This window comes from Vicugna pacos, chromosome 9 (genome assembly GCF_048564905.1).
Source record: "Vicugna pacos chromosome 9, VicPac4, whole genome shotgun sequence".
NCBI lineage: Eukaryota > Metazoa > Chordata > Mammalia > Artiodactyla > Camelidae > Vicugna > Vicugna pacos.
Genome location: NC_132995.1, coordinates 4218200 through 4243725, shown reverse-complemented (window position 1 = coordinate 4243725; position 25526 = coordinate 4218200). Strand labels below are relative to the sequence as shown.

At 42.6% G+C, this 25526-nt stretch overlaps 1 protein-coding gene and 1 long non-coding RNA gene across 7 annotated transcripts; one reads left to right on the top strand and one right to left on the bottom strand.

Annotated features, from left to right (window-relative positions):
* On the bottom strand, window positions 1-17057 carry LOC107032999 (uncharacterized). Of its 6 annotated transcripts, none has more exons than XM_072968496.1 (4): window positions 16880-17057; window positions 14709-14827; window positions 8299-8425; window positions 1-6946 (listed from the first exon to the last, which is right to left on the bottom strand). In XM_072968496.1, the coding sequence occupies exons 2-4, from the start codon at window positions 14721-14723 to the stop codon at window positions 5202-5204; spliced, it is 1887 nt and encodes a 628-aa protein (XP_072824597.1). In that variant the 5' UTR covers window positions 14724-14827; window positions 16880-17057; the 3' UTR covers window positions 1-5201. The 6 variants fall into 6 exon arrangements, with proteins under 6 accessions (XP_072824597.1, XP_072824599.1, XP_072824598.1 ...); XM_072968498.1 differs by having other exon boundaries at window positions 14709-14803; XM_072968497.1 differs by having other exon boundaries at window positions 16992-17044.
* LOC140698354 (uncharacterized) lies at window positions 16843-22498 on the top strand. The gene is made up of 3 exons (XR_012076103.1): window positions 16843-16910; window positions 17486-17603; window positions 21996-22498. It is a non-coding gene; the product is annotated as an uncharacterized lncRNA (long non-coding RNA).
* The last annotated feature ends 3028 nt before the right edge of the window (window positions 22499-25526 follow it).

The window sequence follows — 25526 nt, the reverse complement described above, 5'->3', positions numbered from 1 at the left end:
TAAAAGTTGAGTTATGTTTTATTTGGCAGGAGGACTCGAGCCAGGATGACAGCTCCTCAGATGGCTCTGAGGGACTGCTCCGAAAGGTAGGGGAGGAGCTAGGATATAAAGGAGCTTTACAACAAAGACCAGGTAGTTGGAACAATAGATTACTAGTTATCTAAAGAAAACCAGGCATCTTGAGTTCAAGAATTTGAACTTTTCTATGTATGGGAGGAAGCAAACTTTTGGCCTCATTGAATTCATTCCTTTGACAAGCATCTAACTATCTAGGTTCATTATTTTGTCCTTTATCATTGTGACTCCACTCAGAGAGAACCATTGAGAGCGGCTGCAGATGCTGGGCTGTAGGCCTGTCCTTACTGGGGGGTGGCAGCAGCCACTGATGCCTTGGTTTCAGCATTTCTTGTTTACTGATATGGTTGCAGTATTTTCATTCAAACTTTCTATTCCTAATTCAGCCAGGAGGCCACCTCAACTGGCCTCAGTCCTGTAGTAGTTATGAAATACTGTTTAGGTGAATTGCCCAAGATGTTTTTCCATATGTTTCTTGAAAATTAATGTGTGGAGGTGTTTGTTGGGTTATAAATAGGAATCATAAGATTTCAGAAGAATCAGTTTGAAAGGCCAGAAGAAAATTCTCTATTTGAAGTTACAGTTGGAAGCATCATATCCAGATTTCTCAACGGAAGTTTAATTCCATTTTGTGGACACATTTTATTAGATAGATAGATAGACTGATTGATTTTAACTGAAGTATAGTTGAATTACAGTATTATATTAGCTTCAGGTGCAGAGCATCGTGACAAACTATTTTATAGGCTTTAATTCATTAGAAGTTATTTCAAAGTAATTGCTGTGATTCCCTGTGATGTACAGTATGTTGCTGAAGATAATTGCTTAATTATGTTATATATAGTAGTTTGGATTTCTTAATCTTGTACTGTTATCTTACCCCTAGCCTCTTCCTTCTCTCCAGTGATAACCTCGATTGTTTTCTATATCACTGGATCTGTTTCAGTGTGGCTATATGCATTTATTGGCTTTAATTTCTACATTCCAAATGCAAGTGATATCATACTGCCTTTCTCTTTGATTTGTTCCACTAAGCATAATATCTTCTAGTTCCATGAATATATCTGTATTTCACTTCTTTCTCCATCCATCTGTTGATGGGTACGTGGCTTGCTTCTACGTCTCGGCTACTGTAAATAGCCCTAGTAAGAATATTGGGTTGCGTGTATCTTTTCGAATGAGTGGTTTTTTCCACGTATATATCCAGGAGTGGAGTTGCAGGGACATATGGCAGTTCTATTTCCAGTCGTTTCAGAAACTTCATTTTCAAAATCATGTATTTCATTATTTGCTTAAAGAGACTGCTTTGCACAATTTACATATTTAGCTTGGACTTCTTCACTTTACTTCAGTGGAAAACCTAGAGAATGTATAAACCAAGGGCTTGTCTTCAGATTTGTGTGGCATGGAAACTTACATAGAGGAACAACAGGTGCAAAATAGATACAAGATTCTCAGATTTTCAGCTTCACTGAGAGTTGCAATGATACAACGTTCAAAATGGGGGAGCAAGAGACTTGTTGCTAAGGTGCAGGTGCATCACTAGGACTCTGGAAACAAAACGTGTTAATTGCACCTTAAAATGCATCTCTCCAGTTCCTCCCCATCATGCCATTGTGTCTACCGTCATGTCTTCCTTCCATTTGTACAACAGCACTATTACCTGAATTCAAAATGCAGATAATAGCCAGTGCTTCTTTGATTGCATAACTTGCACACAGTAGGAGGCACCATTTTCATTTGTACAATATAGTGTGATTTAGTATGTTTGCAAGTTGTCTGACAACAATATTATCATCATACATCACTCTCTTAAAGAAAATGTTCAGCAGCAAGGCATTCATTGAATGAATTGATAAAATGACACAATAAATTACTATAGAGACATTATGTTACTTATATGTATTTAGTAAAAAGAGAAACTTGATTTTTGAACACCTGCCTACAGCCAACTTCCACAAAAGATTTCACATCACCATTTTGTGGTTCCAGTGCTTTGACTGAAGTGAAGCTCCAAGGTAAATCTTTCTTCACGTTTATAATGCACCTTCCTTCTACAAGTCATTTCCTTATGAGAATTATCATATCACAAGACACCCAAAATAACTCACTGATTTATATACTTCCCTGTTGTAAAATAAAGGAAAAGCACAAGGAAGAGAAAAAAATGCTAAGAAAAATTTTACAAACATATTTTATTGCAATAGAAAATTAACCACGTAACATATCGTCTGATCCACTAATTTGAAATTCAAACTTTAACAGACTTTTGATAATTGCTCCTCTAGTACACTGCTTAGTTATATTATCTACAAAACATGCCCAGACACCAATTCTTAGCAACCTAGTGTAAAAGTCTTACATGATGCATCTAAGGAAGATTTTTCTCAAGCATTTGAAACAACTGTATTGAACAATGGGATGTTTCTCTGCTTAGAAGGATTACACCTCACTGCAACCTCTTCCTGCTTGGCCTGAGTGATGAAGGTGACAAAACAATCTGAGGGCTTCCTCTTTGGAGCAACTTTAACCAACTGGAACTTCAAACCCTAAGTGGGTATGCTCCCCTAAGCCCCCACCTAGCAATCACATTAACACACCAAGCAACTCACCATTCCTTGTTTCTTCATATCATTTTTATAACAACTAGAAACTCTTCCCTGTCCCCTGAGAAATCTGAATTATAGAACATTCTCATAACACTTGAATGTTAATATCACTCTGAATGACCAAACCAACTTTTGGCTGGAGGTCCGTCCTAGCCCAGTGAATGGCCACAAAAGCAAATCAGCAACAACAAAGAATATTTTTGCACAATATACGAAATTCCTAGTTTATCTATCAAACAAACATGTTCCCACTGTACAAGGTTCATTTTTACAGAAACCTGAGGAATATTGTTCTTTTCTAATTATTGTACTGAGTTGGCCAAGAGCAAAAGTGAACTTGTAGAATTTTTTAAATTTCTACTATTTTTCATATGCTTACTACATTCCTATTTTCCCTGCAAGTAAATGAAGGTGGAAGTCATGACACTGATTTGGCTGGACAAAAAACCCCAGGAGAAATATATTCATATACTGAATAGGAAGAAATATTCATATGCTGAATATTCAGGACTAAGGAGCAGCTTTTAGGGAGTGTTTAAGAAACAAACGAAAATAGTCCCAAGGTGGAGTCACCCACAAGACAGCAAAGCAAGACTTAACTGTAGTTTCACCCCTCAAAGAAACGCGACAGTAAACCAACCACTGTCAAGTGTCCTGAACGCCACTGAGGTAACCTACAAGGGAAGATTTCTGTCCTTCCCCTAAACAAGGCAGCCTTGCCTGAGAGAACCTTTCCCTTTACCAATAACTTTCTACCCCACCCAGTTTATGCCTGAAAAGGCTTTCCATAGTGTACAGCTCCTTGGAGCACCTCTTTATGTAGAATAACAAATCATTCAATAAAACCAACTAGATATTTCAGTGTACTCTCTTCAATTTTTGCACATTTTTGCACATTAGTCAGAGTCTGAAATAAACTGCTCTGCCACTCAGGTTCTTTTGATTAATTTTTCCTCTTACAGGAACTGCTCTCCCCTCAAATTCCAAAGGTAAGAGGAACTTTTCACTAAACATACATATCTACAACACGCGATGGAGAAAGTGACCAGCTTCCCCGAGCTTTGTTCCCACCACATAACCAGTCTCGCTCCTCCTGTGAAAGAGCCAGTCCCGGGACGCCCTGCTGCTCTGCTCATGGGTGGGGGGTGGGGGGGAGCTTTCTGCGCTGTAGCCCGCTGCGGCCTGTCTACAGAAGGGCACCATGAACACGTGTCTACTGAGTCAAGTCACAATTTTACATTAGTCTCTGTCTCTGTGTTCCGCATAGTTGATCTTCAGATACAAGCCTTAGTACACACACTGGTTACTGAGGTCTCTCTCCAAACTGTATATTCTTAAGTCTAGTGGACTGTGAGACTGCATACATTTTCTACCATACGTTACCATGGCTGTTCTTCAACATGGACTTCCTCCTGTTGCCTAAGAAACGGAACTCAAGCTAAAGGCTTAGCCACACCATTACATTTGTAAGGTATCACGCCAGTTTGTCCACCAACTTGTGATCTTTGATTGAATTTCTTACCACACTCTTGTGTGGTCTCTCCAGGATAAATATTCTAATCTCTAGTGATGAGTGAGGAGTATTATGAAACTGCTATTTCCATTGCATTTTTAAGTAAGATGTGTTTGGTGAAGCCCCTGCTCTAAGGCATGACCCCAAAGCTTTGCTACACTCAGAACATCTCTAACGTTCTGTCCAGTATGGACTACCTGGTGACTGCTGAGAGGTGAAACCCAAGTAAGGACTTTTCCCATTCAGGGCCTCTGTGATCGCCAGAATGCCTTCTCTGCTGAATGAATCTCCTGTCTACAGGCCTGGTCACACTAAACCCATGTATCTGATTGCCCTCCAGGACGGCTGTTAAATGAAGCTTAAGATGTGCACACCTGCTAAAGCCCTTACTTAACGTACCTCACCAATAGGGATTATCTGGCTCTAAGTTAGGCTTCAAACTATAATGAAGGATTTGCCGCACACATATTTGCAACCGTCCTGTCTAGTAGGAATTCATGGAAGATCTTTTTTAATTGAAGCATAGTTTATTTACAATATTGTCAGTTGACTCATGTATGAATTTTGACTGAAGACACTGAGACATTCATTGCATTTCTCTGATTTCTGTCAACTATGGTTATCTGACAGTAAGTGAGTCTTTTCCACATTCATAGCACATCCATCATTTCTCCCAATGAATCTCCTATGAATATAAATTGTCACATTTGAATGATGACCTTCCCACATATATCATATTGATATGGTTTCCCCTGTGTATCTACTCCCTGAGGCGTAGTGAGGGTTGAGATGTGAGGAAAGGCTTTTCAATACTCATTAGTTTTGAAAGGTTCCTCCTGACTATGAATTCTCCGATGCCTTGCAAGGTGTCATTATCGACCAAAGCCTTTCCCACATACATGACATTTATATGAGTTTTCTTGTGACTGCATTAGTTGATGTTCTGTGAGATGTGAGGCCTGATGTAAGGTTTTGAAACCTTTGTTATGTTGATAAGGTCTCTGTCAAGAATGAGTTCTCTGATGAGTGTTAAGCTTCCTTTTTGTGCTAAAAACCTTACTGCACCAATTACATTTGTAAGGATTCTCTTCAGTATGAATTCTCTGATGTTTTACAAGCTCTCCTTTGCAATGAAAAGCAGTGCCACACTCATTACATTTATAACGTCTCTCTTCAGTATGAACTCTGTGATGAATTCTGAGGCTTGATTTACACCTGAAGACCTTGCCACACTCACAACATTGATAAGGCTTCTCTCCAGTATGAATTCTCTGATGGTATGTAAGCACTACTTTGTGACGAAAGGCCCTGCCACACTCATTACATTTATAAGGTCTCTGTCCAGAATGAATTCTCTGATGAGTGTTCAAGTTTGTTTTTGTACTAAAAACCTTGCTGCACTCATTACATTTGAAAGGTTTCTCTCCAGTATGAATTCTCTGATGGTTCGTAAGCCCTCCTTTGCGATGAAAAGCCCTGCCACACTCATTACATTTATAAGGTCTCTCTTCAGTATGAATTCCGTGATGACTTTTGAGGGTTGATTTACAGCTGAATTCCTTGCCACACTCACTACATTGATAAGGCTTCTCTCCAGTATGAATTCTCTGATGGCTTTTAAGGGTTTTTTTATAAGGAAAGACCTTGCCACATTCAGCACATTTGAAAGGTCTCTCTCCAGTATGAGTTCTCTGATGAACTGCAAGATTTCCTTTACAGCCAAAGACTTTGCCACACTCATTACATTTAAAATGTTTCTCTCCAGTATGAATTCTCTGATGAAGTGCAAGCGATGCATTTTGAGTAAAGCCTTTTCCACAGACGTCACATTTATATGGTCTTTCTCCTGAATGGATGACTTGATGTTGTCTGAGATGTGATCTCTCACAAAAGCCCTTGCCACACCCACTGCATTTGTAAGGTCTCTCTCCAGAATGAATCCTGTCATGCTTGGCCAGATTTCCGACGTGAGTAAAGCCCTTGCCACACTCATTACACCTGTAAGGTTTCTCTCCAGTATGAATTCTCTTGTGACTCCCAAGTGCTTGTTTATGATTGAAGACCCTGCCACACAAATTACACTTGTAAGACCTGTCACAACTAGGAGTTCTCTGATGTCTTGCAAGTTTTGAATGAAAACAAAAAACTTCCCCACATACATCACATTTATCTAATTTCTCCCTTGGAGGGATGATCTGGTGTGTACTGAGGTATGACCCTTGGAGAAGAGCTTTGCCACTCTGAGTACTTTTGTACAGTCTTTCGCTGTGTGTCTTCAGGTCTCGTGTCAGTACTAAAGGATGCATAAAATCACTCCCATCTATTTCAGAAATGTTGGTTTGGACACTACTAGAAGTTCCTGGAAGTGGTGAAAATGAGGCACTACTGTTGCCTGTCTTGTCAGCTTCATTAAATAAATCAATTTTCTCTTCACTTTTAAAACTATGCAGTTCATTCTGAAAGCTTAATGCAAGTCTGTTTCCCCTGGGCTCGGTTCCTGCACCACTTGTGCCATGTTGGTCTCTCTCATCACGCACATTTCCACTACCGTTTACAGACGTTCCTTTGTAATTTCTTTCCTCATCTCTCTGCTGAGAGTCACTGTCATATGCATTTTCCTGGATGCTCCTGGGGTCACAATGTTTTCTTTCAGTCCTTTCATGTCTTTCTGTCATCGCTGTTTGGAATAATTCTCTATTGATGTTTGCCTTTAATTGTAATTTCTTGATTACATGTACATGAGACATATCTATAAAGAACCATAAGTATTCAATTCATTATAACTCATTAATAAATGTTTCACGTTAAATACAGGATAGTACACTAAAACTAGTACTAATACCAAACAGAGTTATGAATCTCCCCAGCATGATCTTATCAATGTTAGGACACACAAAGCAATAAAATTATTTACTAAAAGTGAACTGGTCACAGGTAATTCTAATAATTTTATGACAGCCTAATTTCAAACAACCTATGACAAAAGGACATAAATGAAACAAAATTCTGTAACCTATCAAAGAAAGTATTTTCAATTATAACTCCAAAGTACGTGCGAACTAACAGAAGATATTGCTGTTTCATAATTGAGGATGAAACAATTATGCTAAACAGATTTTGTATACTTCCTGGAAAGGAAGAAGTGCTAAGGAACAGAAAATAGCTGTGAAAGCACATAATTGAAATCTACAATATGTACATAATACCTGAAATTTGTGGCGGTTTAAAATAGGGAAACAAATTCAGTAGAGAAAAAGTTAAGAATTTCACAAACGAATTAAAAATAAAAATTTTTTTCAAAATACTTCCTAAGAAAAAATACACCCATAAGTTGGGGAGATGAAATATTTCCCTCAAGAGTTTTCAATAAAAATAAACTTCTGTTTGCCCAACAAACTCTCCACAGTGAGAAGAGGATCCCAAACACTATTAATGCTGTGGCTTCCTCTCTGCCCTTCTGAGAGCTGACCTCTGTTCACATTTCTCAAACATTCTGACTGATTGGAGTGCTTTTGCTTCTGTTTGATCTTTTATTTATTTATTTATTTTTACTATTTTAATGTCTCTTCTCATAGTTTAGGGCTCTTTTCTATTATCCCAAAAAGTGGAGAATATAATCAGATAAGAAACAGAAAGTCTTGACTATCTGAAGGAAGAAATGCAAAATCCTGTGTCTTTTCCACAATCACAACCCTCTTGTTTAGCTGAGGAGTGAGGACTCTGCAGCTGAGTCTGGGAAAATGTTTGATGATTTCCACACCACATGCTTCCTAAATGTATAGAACAGTGTGATATGCAGGTATCCAGCACTTTTCCTAAAAATAGAGAGTCGAAAGCCAAAAGGCAGAATACAGGAAGTTGGGAATTCTTTAAGAGTTTACCACTGAGCTTTATTGATAATTCAGCCCTGGAACAACCCTGATATAACATGAAAAGGGCAGATCATCTGAAGAAAGGGTCACTTTAAAGTCACTGTACTATATCATGTCTGAGACAACAGGGCTTTCAGATCAACCAAAACAGGGGCTGCCAAAAGGCACACAGGGGAAAATGCAAAACACCCAAAGGCAGATCTCAACATCAACAGGGACGTTCTCTCACCCACGGACAGCAGGTTCCTGCAGGTCTCCAACATCACATCCCTGTACAAGGTCCTCTGAGCAGGGACCAGGCACTCCCACTCCTCCTGCGAGAATGTGATGGCCACATCCTCGAAGGTCAGCTGTTCCTGAAATGAAAACGTATTTCACCAAGGGGTCAAGAGGAGAGTTCTTATCTCCATACAAAGTGAAAAGAGGAGAGAAGGGTAAGGATTGTTTCAGGTGAAGTAAGTATTCTGACAGATGGAAGTTAAGTATTTGGAGCAAGTTGTGTCTCCCCTTTTTATTTTTTAATTTTTTCTTTCCTGCTTTAAATTGTTACACGTCTTCCTAAAAGAATATGATATCTTCCAATTAATGGAGAGTTTCTGTCTGTCTGGAGAATCCATGACACATATGTAAATAAAACTCAGTAAATTGCCTATGCTAATGCAGTAGATATTCTGTGCTACACACAGAGTGACAGTCAATATCTAGATGAGCTACAGCATGAGTGGTGTCTTCAGAGATCACAAAGTCCACATCGGCTTTACAGAAATGTCAAAATCTCAATTACGATGATAACAACAACAATGTTTAAAACTGCTGGGAATACTTCTATAGGTTGAACATTCCTCGTAATAAGTAATTTAGAGGCATGAATTTATTATCAACATAACATCTCATTAGGAAAGATCTGTTCCCTTCTTACAAGGGACAAAACTGTGTCAGAAACACACTGAGAAACTCAACTCAACTCAAGAAGCTAAGACAATAAAAAATGTTAAAAAAAAAAAAAAAGAAGCTAAGAAATGTCACAGCAAGCACCTGAACTCAGAGGGCTGAGCTTGAAATTCAACCTTAGGAATCAAACAGTGAGTTACAGAGAAATCCTGGACAGGCTTTGGAGAAATGGAAACCCTACACTGTTGGTAGGAATGTAATTTGGTCCAGCCACCATAAAACACACTACAGACATCCCTTAAAACCTTAAAATGGAGGTACCCTTTGATCCAGCAATCCCACTGCTGGGCACTGATCAGGAGAAAACTCAAATGCAAACTAGACATGCATCCCAAGGTGCACAGCAGAAGCATTTACAGTAGCTGAGCCACATGGAAGCAACCTGAATGTACTTTGACAGAGTCTAAACAAAGGCGTTGGGGAATATACAGAGTGAAACACTACTCAGCCTTAGAAAAGAAAGAAATAATGCCAGTGGCAGCAACATGGATGGGCCTAGGGATTATCATACGAAGTGAAGTAAGTCAGAGAAAGACAGATATATATGCTACCACTCATAAGTGGAATCTAACAAAATGATAAAATTGAACTTATTTTTAAAACAGACTCAAAGACATAAAAAACATATTCATGATGACCAAATAGGAAAGTGGGGGAGGGATATACATCAGGAGTTTGGGATTAGCATATACAAATTACTATAGATACAACAGAAAAACAAGGTCCTACTGCATATAGCACAGGGACTATATTCAATACCTCAAAATAATCTTTAATGAAAAAGAATTTCTGTATGCATGCATAACTGTATCACTCTGATGCACACCATAAACTAACAGAAGACTGTAAATCAACTGTAACTCAATTAATAAAAAAAGGAAACACTAGATGCATTCTTTCTGAAATTACAGTTGAGTGAAGTGGCCTGGCCAGGGCTCCAGCCTCTCACCACTGTACAATGTGCCTCAGCAGGGACCAGCAGAGGAAGCAACGAGAGGAAAAACAGACAGGGAGTGACACAGAGACACAGACACAGAGGGAGTGTGTCAGAGAGTGGGAACTGTTAACTCTCACAAATCTAAGGAGAGGGAAAAGCTAAAGCTGAAAGGGTGGGAGAACCCATCCCACCTAAAGAGAGCAGGAGACTACACTGTGGGGCCAAATGACATCCTTCAAAGTCCAACAGCCCCCGTTCCTGGGCTCTCAGAAGGCTGCCTGCCATCACCCCAAAGATAAAGTATGTTCTGTCCTGGGTGTGTTCGCCCCAACAAACTAACAGCTCCAGGTAACACCCAATCTCACACTAGCTCAGGCTGGCTTCTTTCAGGCTGGTCCCCAACTTATCCATCATAAATCCCATAGCCCTTCACAACCCTGAGATTCTTACCTCAACTAAAGCCAATCAAAAAACTTGGGCACAGCCCCCAACCCATTGAGTTCACCAGCTCCTCTGCCCGGCCCGGAAAAAGACCCTGGACTTCCATTTCAACGCTCACACAGGCACACCTCGTGTGTGCACTTCACTGCTGTCTATGACAGTGTAACCTGATACTTTCCTTTTCTATTTCCAGTCTTTGTCTCTGGTAAATTCTTCTAGCACCCATGTACCTGTCTGTTGTGTTCCCCAACATACATTGTATCAGAGAAAATGACAAAATAAAGACAAAAACTAACACAAGAAACAAAAGGTATTACATAATGTTAATGGTCCATTCACTAATAAGATAAAAGAATTATATGTTTATACCTAACCTTACAGCTTCCCCCAAAATGAAGCAAACATGAACAGAACTAAAGAAAGAAAAAGAATCAGCTCAGAAATAGTTGAGGACTTCAATGACTCAGTTTCACTTCTGGATGGAACCAGACTGAAGATGAAAAGGAAACACAGGACCTGAACAACACTACAGACTGACTGGACATAACACACACGTACAGATCACTCCACCAACAGCAGCAGAAAACACACGCTTCTCAAGCACACATGAAATATTCTCCATGACAGAGCACATGTTAGGCCACAAAAGAAATCCTAATAATTTTAAGACACAGCGGTCATAGAAGGTTAACTTCTTGTAACCACAATGAAATAAAACTAAAATAGGAGAAAGAAAAAGGGAAACTTCTGCAAAATATGGAAACTAAGCAACTAATTCTTAAACAATCAATGGCACAGAGAAGAAATCACACGAATATTCTTAAACATTTGGATGAAAATGAAAAGACAACATGCCATAATTTATAACATGCAGTGAAGGCTGTGGTGAAAGGGAAGCCAACATAGCAAAATGGTTACAACAAAATGCAAAAGATTTGAAATCAGAAAACCATTTTTACATCTCAAGAAAGTAGAAAGAGAAGATCAAACTAAATCCAACTTTAGCAAAAAGAAAGAGTGAAATAAGATTTGACCAGAGAGAAGGAAAAGGAATTTAGAAACATTTAAATATCAACAAAGCAAGAGGTAGTGTTGGGAAAAACTTAAATGGAAAAACCCTTAACCAGATTAGGAAAAAAAGAAAAAAAGAATGAAAACCAGATATGAAACAAGAGACACTGCAACTGATATGGGGGGAGGGTATTGCTCAAGTGGTACAGCACATGCTCAGCCCCCAAGAGGTCCTGGGTTCAGTCCCCAGTGCCTCCTCCTCCAAGCGGAAATCAATGAAGAAACATAAGTACCTCCCTCTCAACAACACAAGCAATTGAAATGGAAGTCTTTTTTAAAGGACTATAAGGGAATGCTATAAAAAATAATGCCTACAAATTACATAATCTAATACATTTTTAGAAGCACACAACCTACCAAACTTTAACCATTAAAAAATAAAAAATATTGAACTGAATTATGACTAGAGAGACTCAAGTAGTAATCAAAGATTTCAAAGAAAGAAATTAAGTAAGTGCACCTAGGATTAAGTAAGTGCACTGCAGAAATTGACCATTTAAAAAACAATAATTTCAAGAAAAAAAGAGAGAGAATTATCTTTAACCCAGTAAAAAATTCTGCAGGCAAGATACTGAAACGAAACCTATTGAAAGTCACACAAAGAAAGGGGAACTAAAAACCAATACTCTCATAAATACTGATGCAAAATCCTTGACAAAGTACTAGCAAACCAACTTCAACAGCACATTCAAAATATCTGACTTGATGAGCAAAAGGATTCTATGCCTATAAGGCAAGGGAGACTCAATATACAGAAATCAATTCATTTGATAGACTACATTAACAGATGAAAGAAAAAGAAACATACAGATCATCTCGACTGATCAATAAAAGAGCATTCTGAAAAATTCAACAACCTTTCAAGACACAAACACTCAACAAAACAGAAACAGTAAATGACCTCAACAGAATGAATATCATTTACGGGGTGGGCGTCAGTGGTAGAGTGCATGCCTAGCATGCACAGGCTCCAGGGTTCAAACCCCAGTACTCAAGTAAGTAACTAATCAATAAACTGAATACCTTCCCCCATGAGCGAAGAAAACAAGTGAATACGATTAATGAAACACGTACACCTAACATCATACTAAGAAGTGAAAGAATGAAAGTTTTTTCCTCTCAGATCAGGAAGAAGGCAAGGATGTACTCTCTGCACTACTGTTTTAAAAAGTACTGAAAGTCCTGCCAGTGGAATTAGACAAGAAAAAGAAATCAGAGTCTCGCAAAATGAAAAACAAGTAAAATTAACTTGTTTCTTATACGTATGTATAACCTGTAAAGTTTCCACAAGAAAACTGCTACATGAAATAAGAATTTTATACAAGTTGCACAATACAAAACCAACATGCAAAAACCAGCTCCGTTTCTATATACAATGAACAAAGTCCATACAAAATTAGAGAAGAAAATTATTTAGTAAGTATTTAAAAAGGGATGAAATATTTAGGAATACATCTGCCAAGAAGGGTAAGGACTTGTACACTGAAAACTAGTAAACATTCCTAAAAGAAATCCAGAAGCATACACATAAATGGACACACAACCTGTACTCATGCACTACAAGTATTAATACTCTTGAAATGTCCAAACTACCCAAATTCATCTACACATTCAGTGGATTCATTATCAAAACTCCAATGGCTTTCTCTGCAGAAATAGGAAAAACACGCTAAAGGTTATAGGGAATCTCGAAGGGCCCGAAATATCCAAAACGCTGGAAGAAACATGGAGGCCTCCTTTTTTCAGATTTTAAAGCATCCTACAAAGTAATCAAGATGGTGCATTACTGGCATAGACACAGGTACACGACTCAATGGAACAGAAGAGAATGCTCGGATACAATCCTTTGCGTCTATTTAAAATGTACTGACAAGGACGTTAAGACTGCAGAGTGGAAAAAAGAGTCTCATAACAAATGGTGCTGGGAAACTGGGTATTTACCTGTAAAACAATGAAGCTGAAACCTTATGGGCCAAAAAACACAACCAACACAGTGAAAAGGAAAAAAACAGAAGAATGGAGGTGATGAAAGTGATATAAGGAATTTCCAACCGTCAAACACTTAAATTTACTTCATAGTTTAAAATATATGATGGAATTAAACACCTTCTATCACTGATATCTCTTACTCATTATGATTTCAGTCACTGACTCACTCATTCAGCTTCGATTCTCTTAGAAAATGTCACAAATTTCCCCTTATCGCTCTATTTCCAGCTTTTACCAGGTATTGGGCACGTTAATACCGACATCTACATGCAGCTTCTGTTATTTTAAAGGAGGTACTGGGGATAAACCCAGGCCCTCGAGTAAATATATATTTTTTAATATTTTGCTTTATTTATATTTTGGTTTTGTTTTGGGGAGAGGTAATTAGGTTTACTTATTTATTTTAAACATGTGCAGCTCCCTTATCTTGGTTTTTAGAGATTGGACAGTGCATCTAGATGGGCCGCTACACAACCCTGCTGCCCAACAGCACTGACACACCAGTTGTTTGAATCCACTAGTGTGAAGCCCTGCCCAGCACAATGCTCAGTGGAGACTCTTCACACGTTCTAGGTCACTGGGTCACGGGGATGGAATCTAAGTGGAGATGACAAACACTGAGGAAAGAAGCTGGGTGACTGAATGTACAGGTGTGACACAGGATACTTCAGAGTCAGACAAGATTAGCGAGTCCAAAAGAGGGCATTTTGGAAGGACAGACAAAACAATCAACTGATGTGGTGTATATATACAATGGAGTACTACTCAGCCACAAAAAAGAACAAAATCATGTCATCTGTAGCAACATGGATGAATGTGGAGTGCATCATTCTAAGTGAAGAAAGCAGGAAAAAGAAAAAAATACTATAGGATATCACTTATATGTGGAATCTAGGAAAAAGAGTGTAAAAAAAAAAGATACAGATAAACTCATTTACAAAAGAGCAACAAACTTACAGACATAGAAAACAAACTAAGGGTTACCAGGGGGAACAGTGGGTAGGAGGGAATAAATTGGGAGTTTGAGATTTGCAGATACTAACTACTATATAAAATAGACAAACAACTTTACACTGTACAGCACAGGGAATACCTTGTAGTAACCTATAATGAAAAAGAACATGAAAAGGAATATATGTGTGTGTGTATGAACGCAACATTACGCTGTACATCAGAAATTGACACAACATTGTAAACTCACTATACTGTGATAATAAAGAGAAAAAAGTCAACTGAGAATATGACTTTACCTGAGAAGGAGCCATTCCTGACTCCTCTTATTTCTTCTTCCTCTTCCCGACTTCTTCCTCAGACGAGTGGAGTCTTCAGAGATCAATCTTTCAAGCTGAAAACATTCTGTTTAACACTCCTAAAAAACATACCCACTTCCTGTGCCACAACCACACATCGGGGGAACCTCACCACGTGGACTAAATAGTCCTCTGCTGCCCGCTGTCACAGGAAGGACTCAGGACAGGAAAATACACAGAGGCCAACCAGGGAGTTCTTCACATTTCTTGGTATCTCACCCCACTCGTGGTGAGGCCTACAAAGCGATTATTTGACAAGTGTACACACTGTGTAATAATTCTCACAAGAAAGTAATTTATACTTCTGTCAACTCGAGATTACCATTTTGCCTCTATGTGGTGATTCCAAGTATACAGTCGCACTATGAGAGTAACTACAGTCAGCAGGCTGTACATTAGATGTGCGGGTTGCACTATTTTATTTTACAACTCAACGTTTGTAACCTTTGGCCTACATCTCCCCGTTTCCCTCTCCACCCAGCCCTCAGGACAACCTTTACACTCCAAGGCTCTATGAGTCTCACATTTCAGGTTTCCAAGGAGCGTTCTTCTTCTGTCCTAATACTGTCTTAATTCATGGCTGACATAAATTTTCTGTCCACCCATGTGTCAACAGACATTTTAGCTCATTCTGCATCTCGGCTGTCCTGAATAATGCAGTAATGCTCACTGGAGTGCAGATATTTCCCTGAATAGAATGATTTCATATCCTTTGGATATCTAGCCAGAGGTGTGTGATTTAAGCAAACAAACGTCTAATGTATTACATTGTAAAGCCATCAATCAGTATGACGCAGATTAGTTGTCCACATCCAACAACTCACCAGCCATCTGCATTCAGTTTGCCCTCTCAACCTGCACTATGTGTTTCCATTTCATTCTTTATCTGTCTCCCTATTTCTTTCTGTGTCTCTATCTTCGTTCCCCTCTACCTTCCCTCTGTCCCTGCTGCGCTCCTATCCCCTCCCTGGCTCCGGTCCTGCCCCACTCGGCAACGTGTTTCCCCTCTTGCTGCTCTTTCCCCCCAACCTTTCTGATTGCCCTGTATCTCCACGGATTTCTGCCTGATTCTTCCTCCACCTCTGCTCCCTGTCTGCCCTCCGGCTTACATCCCTTCTATCCTTTCACCCTCCCTTCCTCCCCACTCTCACACCCCAGGTGGCTGTGCCTCCTTCCTGCTCTTTCTCTTCCTCTGCTCTCCAAGTCAATAGCTGTCCTCTGTTTGTCTCCCGGGATCACCATGCTTTGAAGGCCATGGTTCCAAGTCTTCTAAACTCTCTTTCACTCCCTGTGTGAAGCGCCTAACCGTTGTTAGTCACCGTCTCCCCGCCTTCCCGCGGACCCAGGGCCCCTCTCCTGCTGTGGCTCTCCAATGCCCAGAGATCCTGTTCCTTTATTCACGTGTCTATATTATCCACCTGCTACTTCAAGGGATAACTCTATTTACTACCGTTTTGCAAGTGCCTCAGCTATCTCAACCACACCATCCATTCGCTAACATTCTTTTCTCCTCAGTGTTTCTGTTTTCCTCTGATCTGCTCTCTGTCTCTGTTTCAACTGAACCCCTCGCCCAGGAATTTACTGCAGGAGTGAATAAATGCCTGCGTAAAGGAAGAGACCGTTTTCTAGCGGGGTGGAATTTGGGACATTACAATTCTGGGGTGGGGGTGTTCACAGGGCTGACACAGGTCACCTCCCCCTAAGCAGGTTGTGGGAAGGGCTGACTATGAACGGGAGGCCCGCAGAGAAGAAGGACAGCCCTGAGGAGGACGCGAGGACACAGAGTCTGGGAGGACGGGGGTCTCAGGAGAGGGCCGGGCGCCCAAAATCCCGGGACTCGGTAGAGGACGCCTCCCTAAAGGAGCGGGCTGTCCGTGCCACCCTCCAGGGCCGAGAGGGCGATGCTGTGGGCGCGAGTCCACCTCGCGGAAGAGGGCGTTACACTGGCGGGGGCGGAGGGACGGAGTAGAGGGTCCTGAGCAGGAAAATATCAGAAACATAGGTGTCTCAGTGACGGAAGGCAGAAAAGCCAAGGCCAGGGACCAGCCTCAGAGCGGTTTCAGACCCAAAGGAAAAGATCCCGGACGCGGAGCGGCGCCATCTGGACTTACGTGGCCGGGGGGCCAGGTGGTGAGGATTTAGGTCCGCAGTGACTCCCACACCCTGAGGACGTAGAAAGGGGGACTCCGCAGCACAGACTTACATTAGAAACTAGGAACTTACTGCTGCTGCGTGACCTTCCCCCCGCGCTCTCCACCTCCGGGTCCGTAAACATCTGCACATCCGCGAAATCAGAGGCGGGACTTCCGGGGGCGGGGCCGCGGGGCCGCTGCCTGGGTGTCAGGGTTAAGAAACAGCCCGGTTTGCACAGGGAGTGGCGGGAGGCGTGGCAGGGGACTGTGTCACAGGGTGGGGAGGAGGTGATGTGTCAGTGGCCTTGAGATGAGTTCAGACCGTGGGAAACAAGTCCAGGATCACAGCATGTCGTAGTATGTTGTAAATAATGATTTTACGCATACATAGGTTATGTAAGGTTTAGAACAAAGAACATAGAAGTAAGCATGCGCTAGGGATATTCTGTAAGCCTCAGGACCAAAGAAATTGACACGGGAATGTGCTGGCAGAAAAATACTGAAAAGCAGGACAGCTGCATCACAGAGCGCGTGCACCACCTTGTGGCAATAGAATAAAGTGCTGTAAACTTCATGTTCGCTCAGGGTGAAGTCCGCTTTTGGTTTGCTACCTTCTGGCGCATTTATTCGGTTGGGCGGCTCACCTGCTCGAATTCCACTTCAGCCTCCCTCAGCTGACAGTTGGCGCTGTTAGCAAGATGACGTGAGTGCCCCCTCTGAAACCCCTGCCCCTGCCGGAGATGCTAGCATGAAAACTATGTGATCCCCTACCTCTCTGTGGTACCCCGCAGCAGCCTATTTGCTGACGTGGTCAGCCTGAGGATTGGGACACAGTGGCGCCCTGGCGAGATGACGTTTGGAGGGCGCTGGATTTGTTAGAAAATAAAGTCCCACTAGCCCAGCGAGAGGCAGCCAGGAGGGTGGCCTGGATGTTCTCGTCGGTTTTGCGGCATGCTAGCCAAGACGTGAGAGAATTGCAGGCGCAGGTAGAGCAGTTACAGCGCAGGGAAGAGGAACTCCAGCGGAGACTCAGCCCAGCAGAAAGGTGCCCGCGTGGTCCTAGCTCCGCCGCCTCCAAGAGCTACTGTGTCTGTGCAGCTCCGGTCCCACCTTCCCGGAGGGCAGTAAGCCCGACCCCTCCCCCGATTCCGCTGTGTTACAGCCCGTGGTGGGGCGGGGGTGAAACTGGAGGAGCCCTTGGCTCAGCGGGGACCTCCTGCGGGACCGCAGCTATCGACGCGACAAACCTACTTTATGTCTTATACATTAATGGTATTGCGAGACCTGGCAAAGCAATGTAAACAGCTTATGGTGAGTCACTCCCCTCATGGCTACTGCTCCTTTGGGTCTGTGGTGGCACTACTAGCAACATATGTAGACCGGCCCATACGTGAAGTTACTGAGGCTCTGGCTCGTCTGGGGGATGTAGAAATACTCTGGAAGGGGGTGCGCACTGCCAAGACTCACGGTGAGTCCAAGACCTATGGTGCAGTGACTTAGAAAGGGAACTTCACACAGAGGAGGAAGTTGGGGAAGGCTCCAACTTTGGTAGGGCCCCAAAAGCTAGCTCGCCGGCAGATATGATGTGATTTACTGGCGGCTGGCTTAGACCATGTAAAATTACATGGCCAGCCTTTGGAGGTGCTGATGGCCTTATGGAAAAAATTACAGCCTGAGCAACAATACACTCATTTGCCAAACTCCCATCAGGCCAAAGAAGTGGCCTTTGCTGATTTCCTCCTGGACTAGGAGGAAGGCCAAAGTGTTCAGTATGTGGGGCACCCTGACAATCAGAAACCACATTTTAAACTGACTATCCACTAGTTCCCCATGAATCAACAGCGAGTACTGCCACAAGTAGACACAGGAGCTGAGATTAGTGCATGGAAATCCAGAGCATTTTGGGGGACCATGGGTTAATATAGAAGGATATGGAAACAAGCAAATTCACGTTAAACTAGTGACTGATTTTGGACATTGGTCGTCTGCCCGCTGCTGCATATGAAGTGCATATATCCCCAGTAGCTGAATATATTCTGGGAAGAGGCATTTTGCAAGGATTACAAATACAGACAACTCAAGGGGAATTTTGCCTGAGAGTTCGCGTGGTGAAAACAGTTATCCGGGGGCATCCTCATCACACACCTATGATTTTGCCACAGGCCACACGAGTGGTGAATGTCCGGCAATGTCGATTGATCAGAGGCAATGAGGAAATAGGACAGAGTATTCTGAAGCTTGAGGAAGCCGGTTTTATTTGGGCGACCCATAGCCCGTGTAACTCTCCACTGTGGCTAAGCCTGAAGGCTCCTGGAAGATGACAGTGGACTATCGGAAACTGCATAAACTCACTACACGCGTGCACGCAGCTGTGCCAAATATAACAGATTTGCTGGACCGGATTTCCCATGAATTGGGTACTTGTCACTATGTGGTTGACTTGGCTAATGCATTCTTCTCTATAGATATAGCCCCTGAGAGCCAACAAAGTTTGCCTTCACCTGGGAAGGCAGATAATGGACATTTGTTGTGTTGCCGCAGGGATGTCTGCACGGTCCCACACTGTGTCATGGTCTAGTGGCCTAAGACCTGGCTACATGGAGCAAACCAGATACTGTCCATTTGTTCCATTACATAGATGACGTAATGCTAACCTCTGATTGGCTTTCAGAGTTGGAAGCCAGTGCCACAGCGCTGCGAGAAGCCTGGCGGGCTGGGGGTGGGCCATGAACGAGGACAAAGTGCAAGGAGCTGGATATTCTGGCAAATTCTGGGGTGTTGTCTGGTTGCGTAAGACAAAAGTGCTGCCTGCAGCAGTAATAGACAAAATCCAGGCATATTCCCGCCCTGAAACAGTTAAACCATTACAGACTTATTTAGGCCTTTGGGAATACTGGTGGGTGTTTATTCGTCATTTGGCCCAGATAGCTAAACCCCGCTTTAATCTCATTAAGAAGGGAGAAGTCTGAAGTTGGTCTGATGAGATCGAATGTGCATTTGTTGAATCGAAGTGGGCGATGGCCCAAGCGAAAGTGCGGTACAGAATAGATCCAGACCTCCCTTTCTGGCTAACACTCCATGTGGACGATGATGGATATGGTTGGGGCTAAGGGCAAAAGCATGGGCAATGGAAAGTGCCCATAGGATTCTGGTCTCAGTTGTGGAAACAGTCTCAATATCGTTGTCCTTTAATTGAGAAACAATTTCTAGCAACTTACCCATCCTTAATAGCCACTGAACCCCTGACGGGGAGGCAAGAGGTCCAAGTGCAGACCACATACCCTGTTGCAGGATGGGCACAGACATGGGCAAAGCAACCCCGATCGGGAACTGCCCAGACCCCAGCTGACGAAGTGGGGTGCTTATTTGGAACAGAGAGCCCAATACACCGCTAGCCCCTTGGCTGCAGGTTTGTATCAGGTATTAAGACCTGTGAGATTTGCTGTGCCTGCCGAACAGATGCTCCCATAAGGGGTGGACCCTGTGACCAGTCCCTTTCATGAAGGGAAAGGGCCACACCTGGGAACTGCTTGGTATACAGATGGCTCTTGTAAAGGCAGCCCGCCCACTTGGGTTGCGGTAGCACTGCACCCTGCCACTGCAGCCTTCAGGTATGAGACAGGAGAAGGCCAATCCAGCCAACGGGCTGAGTTACAGGCGGTGTGGATGGTGTTGATGAATGAACCTAGCCCCCTGCAGCTCTGCAAGGATAGTTGGGCTGTGTATCGAGGCCTCACACTGTGGATACCCCAATGGGCCCTGCAAGACTGGATGATTGGGCAACGACCCCTGTGGGGACAACAGATGTGCAAACAGTTATGGACAATGCCCAAGAAGGTCAGTATACTGTTTACCATGTACCAGGGCACCGCCCAGCATTGGCACTGGGCGATGCTGCTGCTGACGCACTAGCCAAACTCCAATCTGTACAGGCCATGGTTCCGGGACCGACATAGGTCCCTGGCACCACGAGAAACTTGGTAATGTAGGCTCGTACACAATGAGGCAGGTAGCTGAACGGTGGGGCCAGCACCTGAGCCACAGTGAAGCCAAGGATGCCTTGAGGCAGTGCCCATGGTGTGCTAAGCACCACCCGCACTGGCAGCCATGGCCCCAACAGATGGGGAGGATTGCACGGGGAATTCAGCCATTGCAGGATGGCAAATAGATTGCATAGGCCCCTTTGCTCCTAGTACGGGCTTGCGGTACCTGCTGACAGCGGGGGACACCGCTACTGGTCTAGGTTTTGCTCAGCACGTGCCCCGAGCTACACAAGACACCACTAGTACAGCACTGGAAGTTTTACGGGCCTTTTATGGGACTCCCTCAGAAATACAAAGTGACAGAGGGACCCCTTTTACTGCCCAACAGACCCAGGAATGGGCCAAGGAAAATGATATTAACTGGACATTGCAAGTGCCTTACAGTCCCCAAGCAGCAGGAATGGTTGAACGGTACAATCACCCATTAGAGGACAAACTGAGGGCTCTCCAACCACAAGGGCGAGGCTGGAACAGTGCCTTACCGCAGGCGGCACATCTTTTGAATGAACAACCTTGCCGTACAGGTATGAGCCCACTGGAAAAGTTACTGCAAGGGACCATTCGGAGGCTCAGAGTTGGGCCCGTGCAGGATGCCTGCAATGTCTCAATAATGGCGCACGTCTCAATACTATGCGCCCCCAGGGTGTTGAACTCGGGACCACAGGACACCTGGACATGGAAGAATCAGGTCCAGACTGAAGGCCCCTGGCTAGCCCTGTTGCAACCATGGGGCGACGGGCTAAAGAAAGCCCTGCAGGTAACCCCACGTGTGGGGAATGGCCTCTTAATATACAGGTCACCCTAGGGAAACAAGAGTGTCCCTACTTAAAGGAGCAGGAGCCCTAAGGCTTTGGGCAATTCCAGCAATAGCTCCTGAAGCACTTCCAGAGTGTAACCAACCCAGCGTGGGCGGGTTGCTGTGGTACCACCGCCTGGGCAAACAGCCCTTCCTGCCAGTGTGCTCTCACAGGATGAGAAAGTGGCTTGCATCCTCCCAGAAGGGAGAGAGTTGACAATCATGGTGTCCACCTCTGGTCTGTCCTTCCATCCAGGGTAACAGCAAATTCCATGTTCTCCTGGGCCCACAGAGTTGCGCAAGTCCATGTCTCTCACTTTTCGGTCTGTGCTGAACTTCCTGTAGACGCAGGAGATGGACTGCTGTGGCCCCTCCACCCCGCGTCCAGAGCTAATCGGAGCACCTTGGTTCATTGGAACGCCAACAGGACAGTGAGATCACCCTGGGAGTTGTGGCGGCAGACTATTCAAAAGACACTCTGATGTGAGCCCCCCCCCTTGTGTCTTCCTTCCATTCGTACGACAGAACTATTATCTGAATTCAAAATGCAGATAATAGCCAGTGTTTCTTTGATTGCACAACTTGCATACAGTAGGAGGCACCATTTTCACGTGTACAGTAGAGTGATTTAGTATGTTTGCAAGTTGTCCAACCACAATATTATCATCATACATCACTACCTCTTAAAGAAAATGTTCAGCAGCAAGGCATTCATTGAATGAATTGATACAATCACACAATAAATTACTATAGAGCCATTATGTTATTTATATGTATTTAATAAAAAGGGAAGCTTGATTTTCAAACACCTGACTACAACCAACTCCCACAAAAGATTTTGTGGTTCCAGTGCTTTGACTGAAGTGAAGCTCCGAGGTAAATATTTCTTCACATTTATAATGCAACTTCTTTCTACAAGTCATTTCCTTATGAGCATTATCACGTCTCAAGAGACCCAAAATAACTCATTGATTTATATACTTCCCTGTTGTACAATACAGTAAAGACACAAGGAAAAGAAAAAAATGTTTCAAAAAATTTTATAAACATTTTATTGAAATAAAAAAGTAACCATGTAACATACCGTCTAATCCCCTAATTTAAAATTCAAATTTTAACACACTTTTGACAATTGCTTCTTTAGTATATTGCTTAGTTATACTATCTAGAAAAAAATTCCCAGACACTAATTCTTAGCAACCTAGTGTAAAAGTCTTAGGTCATATATCTAAGGAAGATTTTTTTCAAACATTTCAAACATTGTTTCCCTACTGACAAGTATTAAACGTCACCACAATCTCTTCCTACTTGGCTTGTGTGATGAAGGTGACAAAACAGCCTGAGGGCTTCCTCTTTTGAGCAACTTTAACCATCTGGAAGTTCAAACCCTAAGTGGGTATGCTCCCCTAAGCCCCCACCTAGCAATCACATTTACACACCAAGCCCGTCACCATTCTTTGTTTCTTCATATCATTTTTTGAACTTGAAAGTCTCGCCTGTGCCCCTAGAAATCTGAACTATAGAACATTCTCATACTTGAACATTAATACCACTATAAATGACCAAACCAACCTTTGGCTGGTGGTCCGTCACAATCCAGTGAATGGCCACAAAAGCAAATTAGCAACAAAAACTATTTTTGCATAATATATGAAATTCCCAGTGTATCTATCAAAAACTTCCTACTGTGTATGGTTCATTTTTAAGAGAAAACTCAGGAATATTGTTCCTCTCTAAGTATTGTACTGAGTTGGCCAAGGAGAAAAGTGAAATTATAGAATTTTTTAAATTTCTACTATTTTTCATATGTTTCCTATATTCCTATTTTCCCTGCAAATAAATGAAGGTGCATGTCATTAGATGGATTTGGCTGGGAAAAAAACCTCAGGAAGAAATACATTCATGTGCTGAATATTCAGGACTAAGGAGCAGCTTTTAGGGAGTGTTTCAAAAAAAAAAAATAGTCCCAAGGTGGAGTCACTTACCCATGAGACAGCAAAACAAGACTTAATTGTAGTTTCACCCCTTGAAGAAACGCGACAGTAAACCAACCACTGTCAAGTGTCCTGAACGCCAGAGGTAACCTACAAGGTAAGACTTCTGTCCTTCCCTTAAACAAAGTAGCCTTGCCTGAGAGAACCTTTCTCTTTACCAATAACTTTCTACCCCACCCAGTTTATGCCTGAAAAGGCTTCCCATAGCATACAGCTCCTTGGAGCACCTCTTTATGTAGAAGATGGGGTGCAGCTAAATTCACAAATCATGCAATAAAACCAACTAGATCTTTAAATGTACTCTCTTCAATTTTTGCACATTATTCGGAGTCTGAAATAAACTGCTCTGCCACTCAGACTCTTCTGATTAACTTTTCCTCTCATGGTAATTGCTCTCCCCTCAAATTCCAAAAGTAAGAGGAACTTTCCACTAAACATACATATCTACACCACCTACTCCCAAACGATGGAGAACGTGACCAGCTTTCCCCGAGCCTTGTTCCCACCACATAACCGGCCACGCTCCTCCTGTGAAAGAGCCAGTCCCTGGACGCCCTGCTGCTCTGCTCATGGGCCGGGGGTGGGGGGGAGCTTTCTGCGCTGTAGCCCCCTGTGGTCTGTCTACAGAAGGGCACCCTGAACACGCGTCTGCTGAGTCAAGTCAGTTTTACATTAGTCTCCGACCCTCCCTGATGCTAATCCACACAATATTGAATCTGATAATTCAGAGTGCTGTTTTTCCTGGGAACTTGGACGTGAGTTGCCGTGCCTGATGAAGTTTGCCCCTTCATCTTACTGATTCCTTCCCAGGGAGAAAAATCAAAGGCCTATAATGTAGGAATCAAGAGACTTTAAACTTCAGGTTGAGAGGCATGAAAAGTAATGCACTTCTTTCTAGGAAACTGAAATACTGTTTAGACATGGAAGATAATGGGTCATTTCCACATGTCCTTCTGCCTCTTATACACACATCATGTCATCAGTTTTACCCTGTTGTGACTTGTTATGATTCTGCAGTTTGCTGCATTTCAGAGAACTAAACACTTATTTATTCCTAGTTTGCATTCTCTGACGGGTGCTGTGTTTTAATTATTGCTCAAAAAATTCACAAGATTCATGACATTTGTAAGGATGGATTCCCCGAACAGGAGTTCTTCGGTGAAACCTAAGGGCAGTTTCTTAAAAGTGTTTCCATGCTCAGTGTACCTGTGTACTTTCTGACCTGTAAGGATTTTCTCATTATACCAAAGCGGTTGGGACATGATGAAAAACGTTACAACATTCGTTGTGTTTGAAAGCTTGTTCTTCAACTGAAATTCTTTGTGTTCCACATAGTTGATCTTCAGATACAAGCCTTAGCACACATACTGCTTAGTGAGGTCTCCCTCCAAACTGTATATTCTTAAGTCTAGTGGACTGTGAGACTGCATACATTTTCTACCATACGTTACCATGGCTGTTCTTCAACATGGACTTCCTCCTGTTGCCTAAGAAACGGAACTCAAACTAAAGGCTTAGCCACACCATTACATTTGTAAGGTATCATGCCAGTAAGTCGACCAACTTGTAATCTTTGATTGAATTTCTTACCACACTCTTGTGTGGTCTCTCCAGGATAAATATTCTAATCTCTAGTGATGAGTGAGGAGTATTATGAAACTGCTATTTCCATTGCATTTTTAAGTAAGATGTGTTTGGTGAAGCCCCTGCTCTAAGGCATGACCCCAAAGCTTTGCTACACTCAGAACATCTCTAACGTTGTGTCCAGTATGGACTACCTGGTGACTGCTGAG

What these genes read in the sequence shown, in the direction of transcription:
- LOC107032999 (XM_072968496.1), bottom strand. An exon ending in CAGGAACCTGCTGTCCGTGG is followed by an intron (nt 6,947 to 8,298) that starts GTGAGAGAACGT and finishes GGTTCTTTATAG; the next exon opens with ATATGTCTCATGTACATGTA.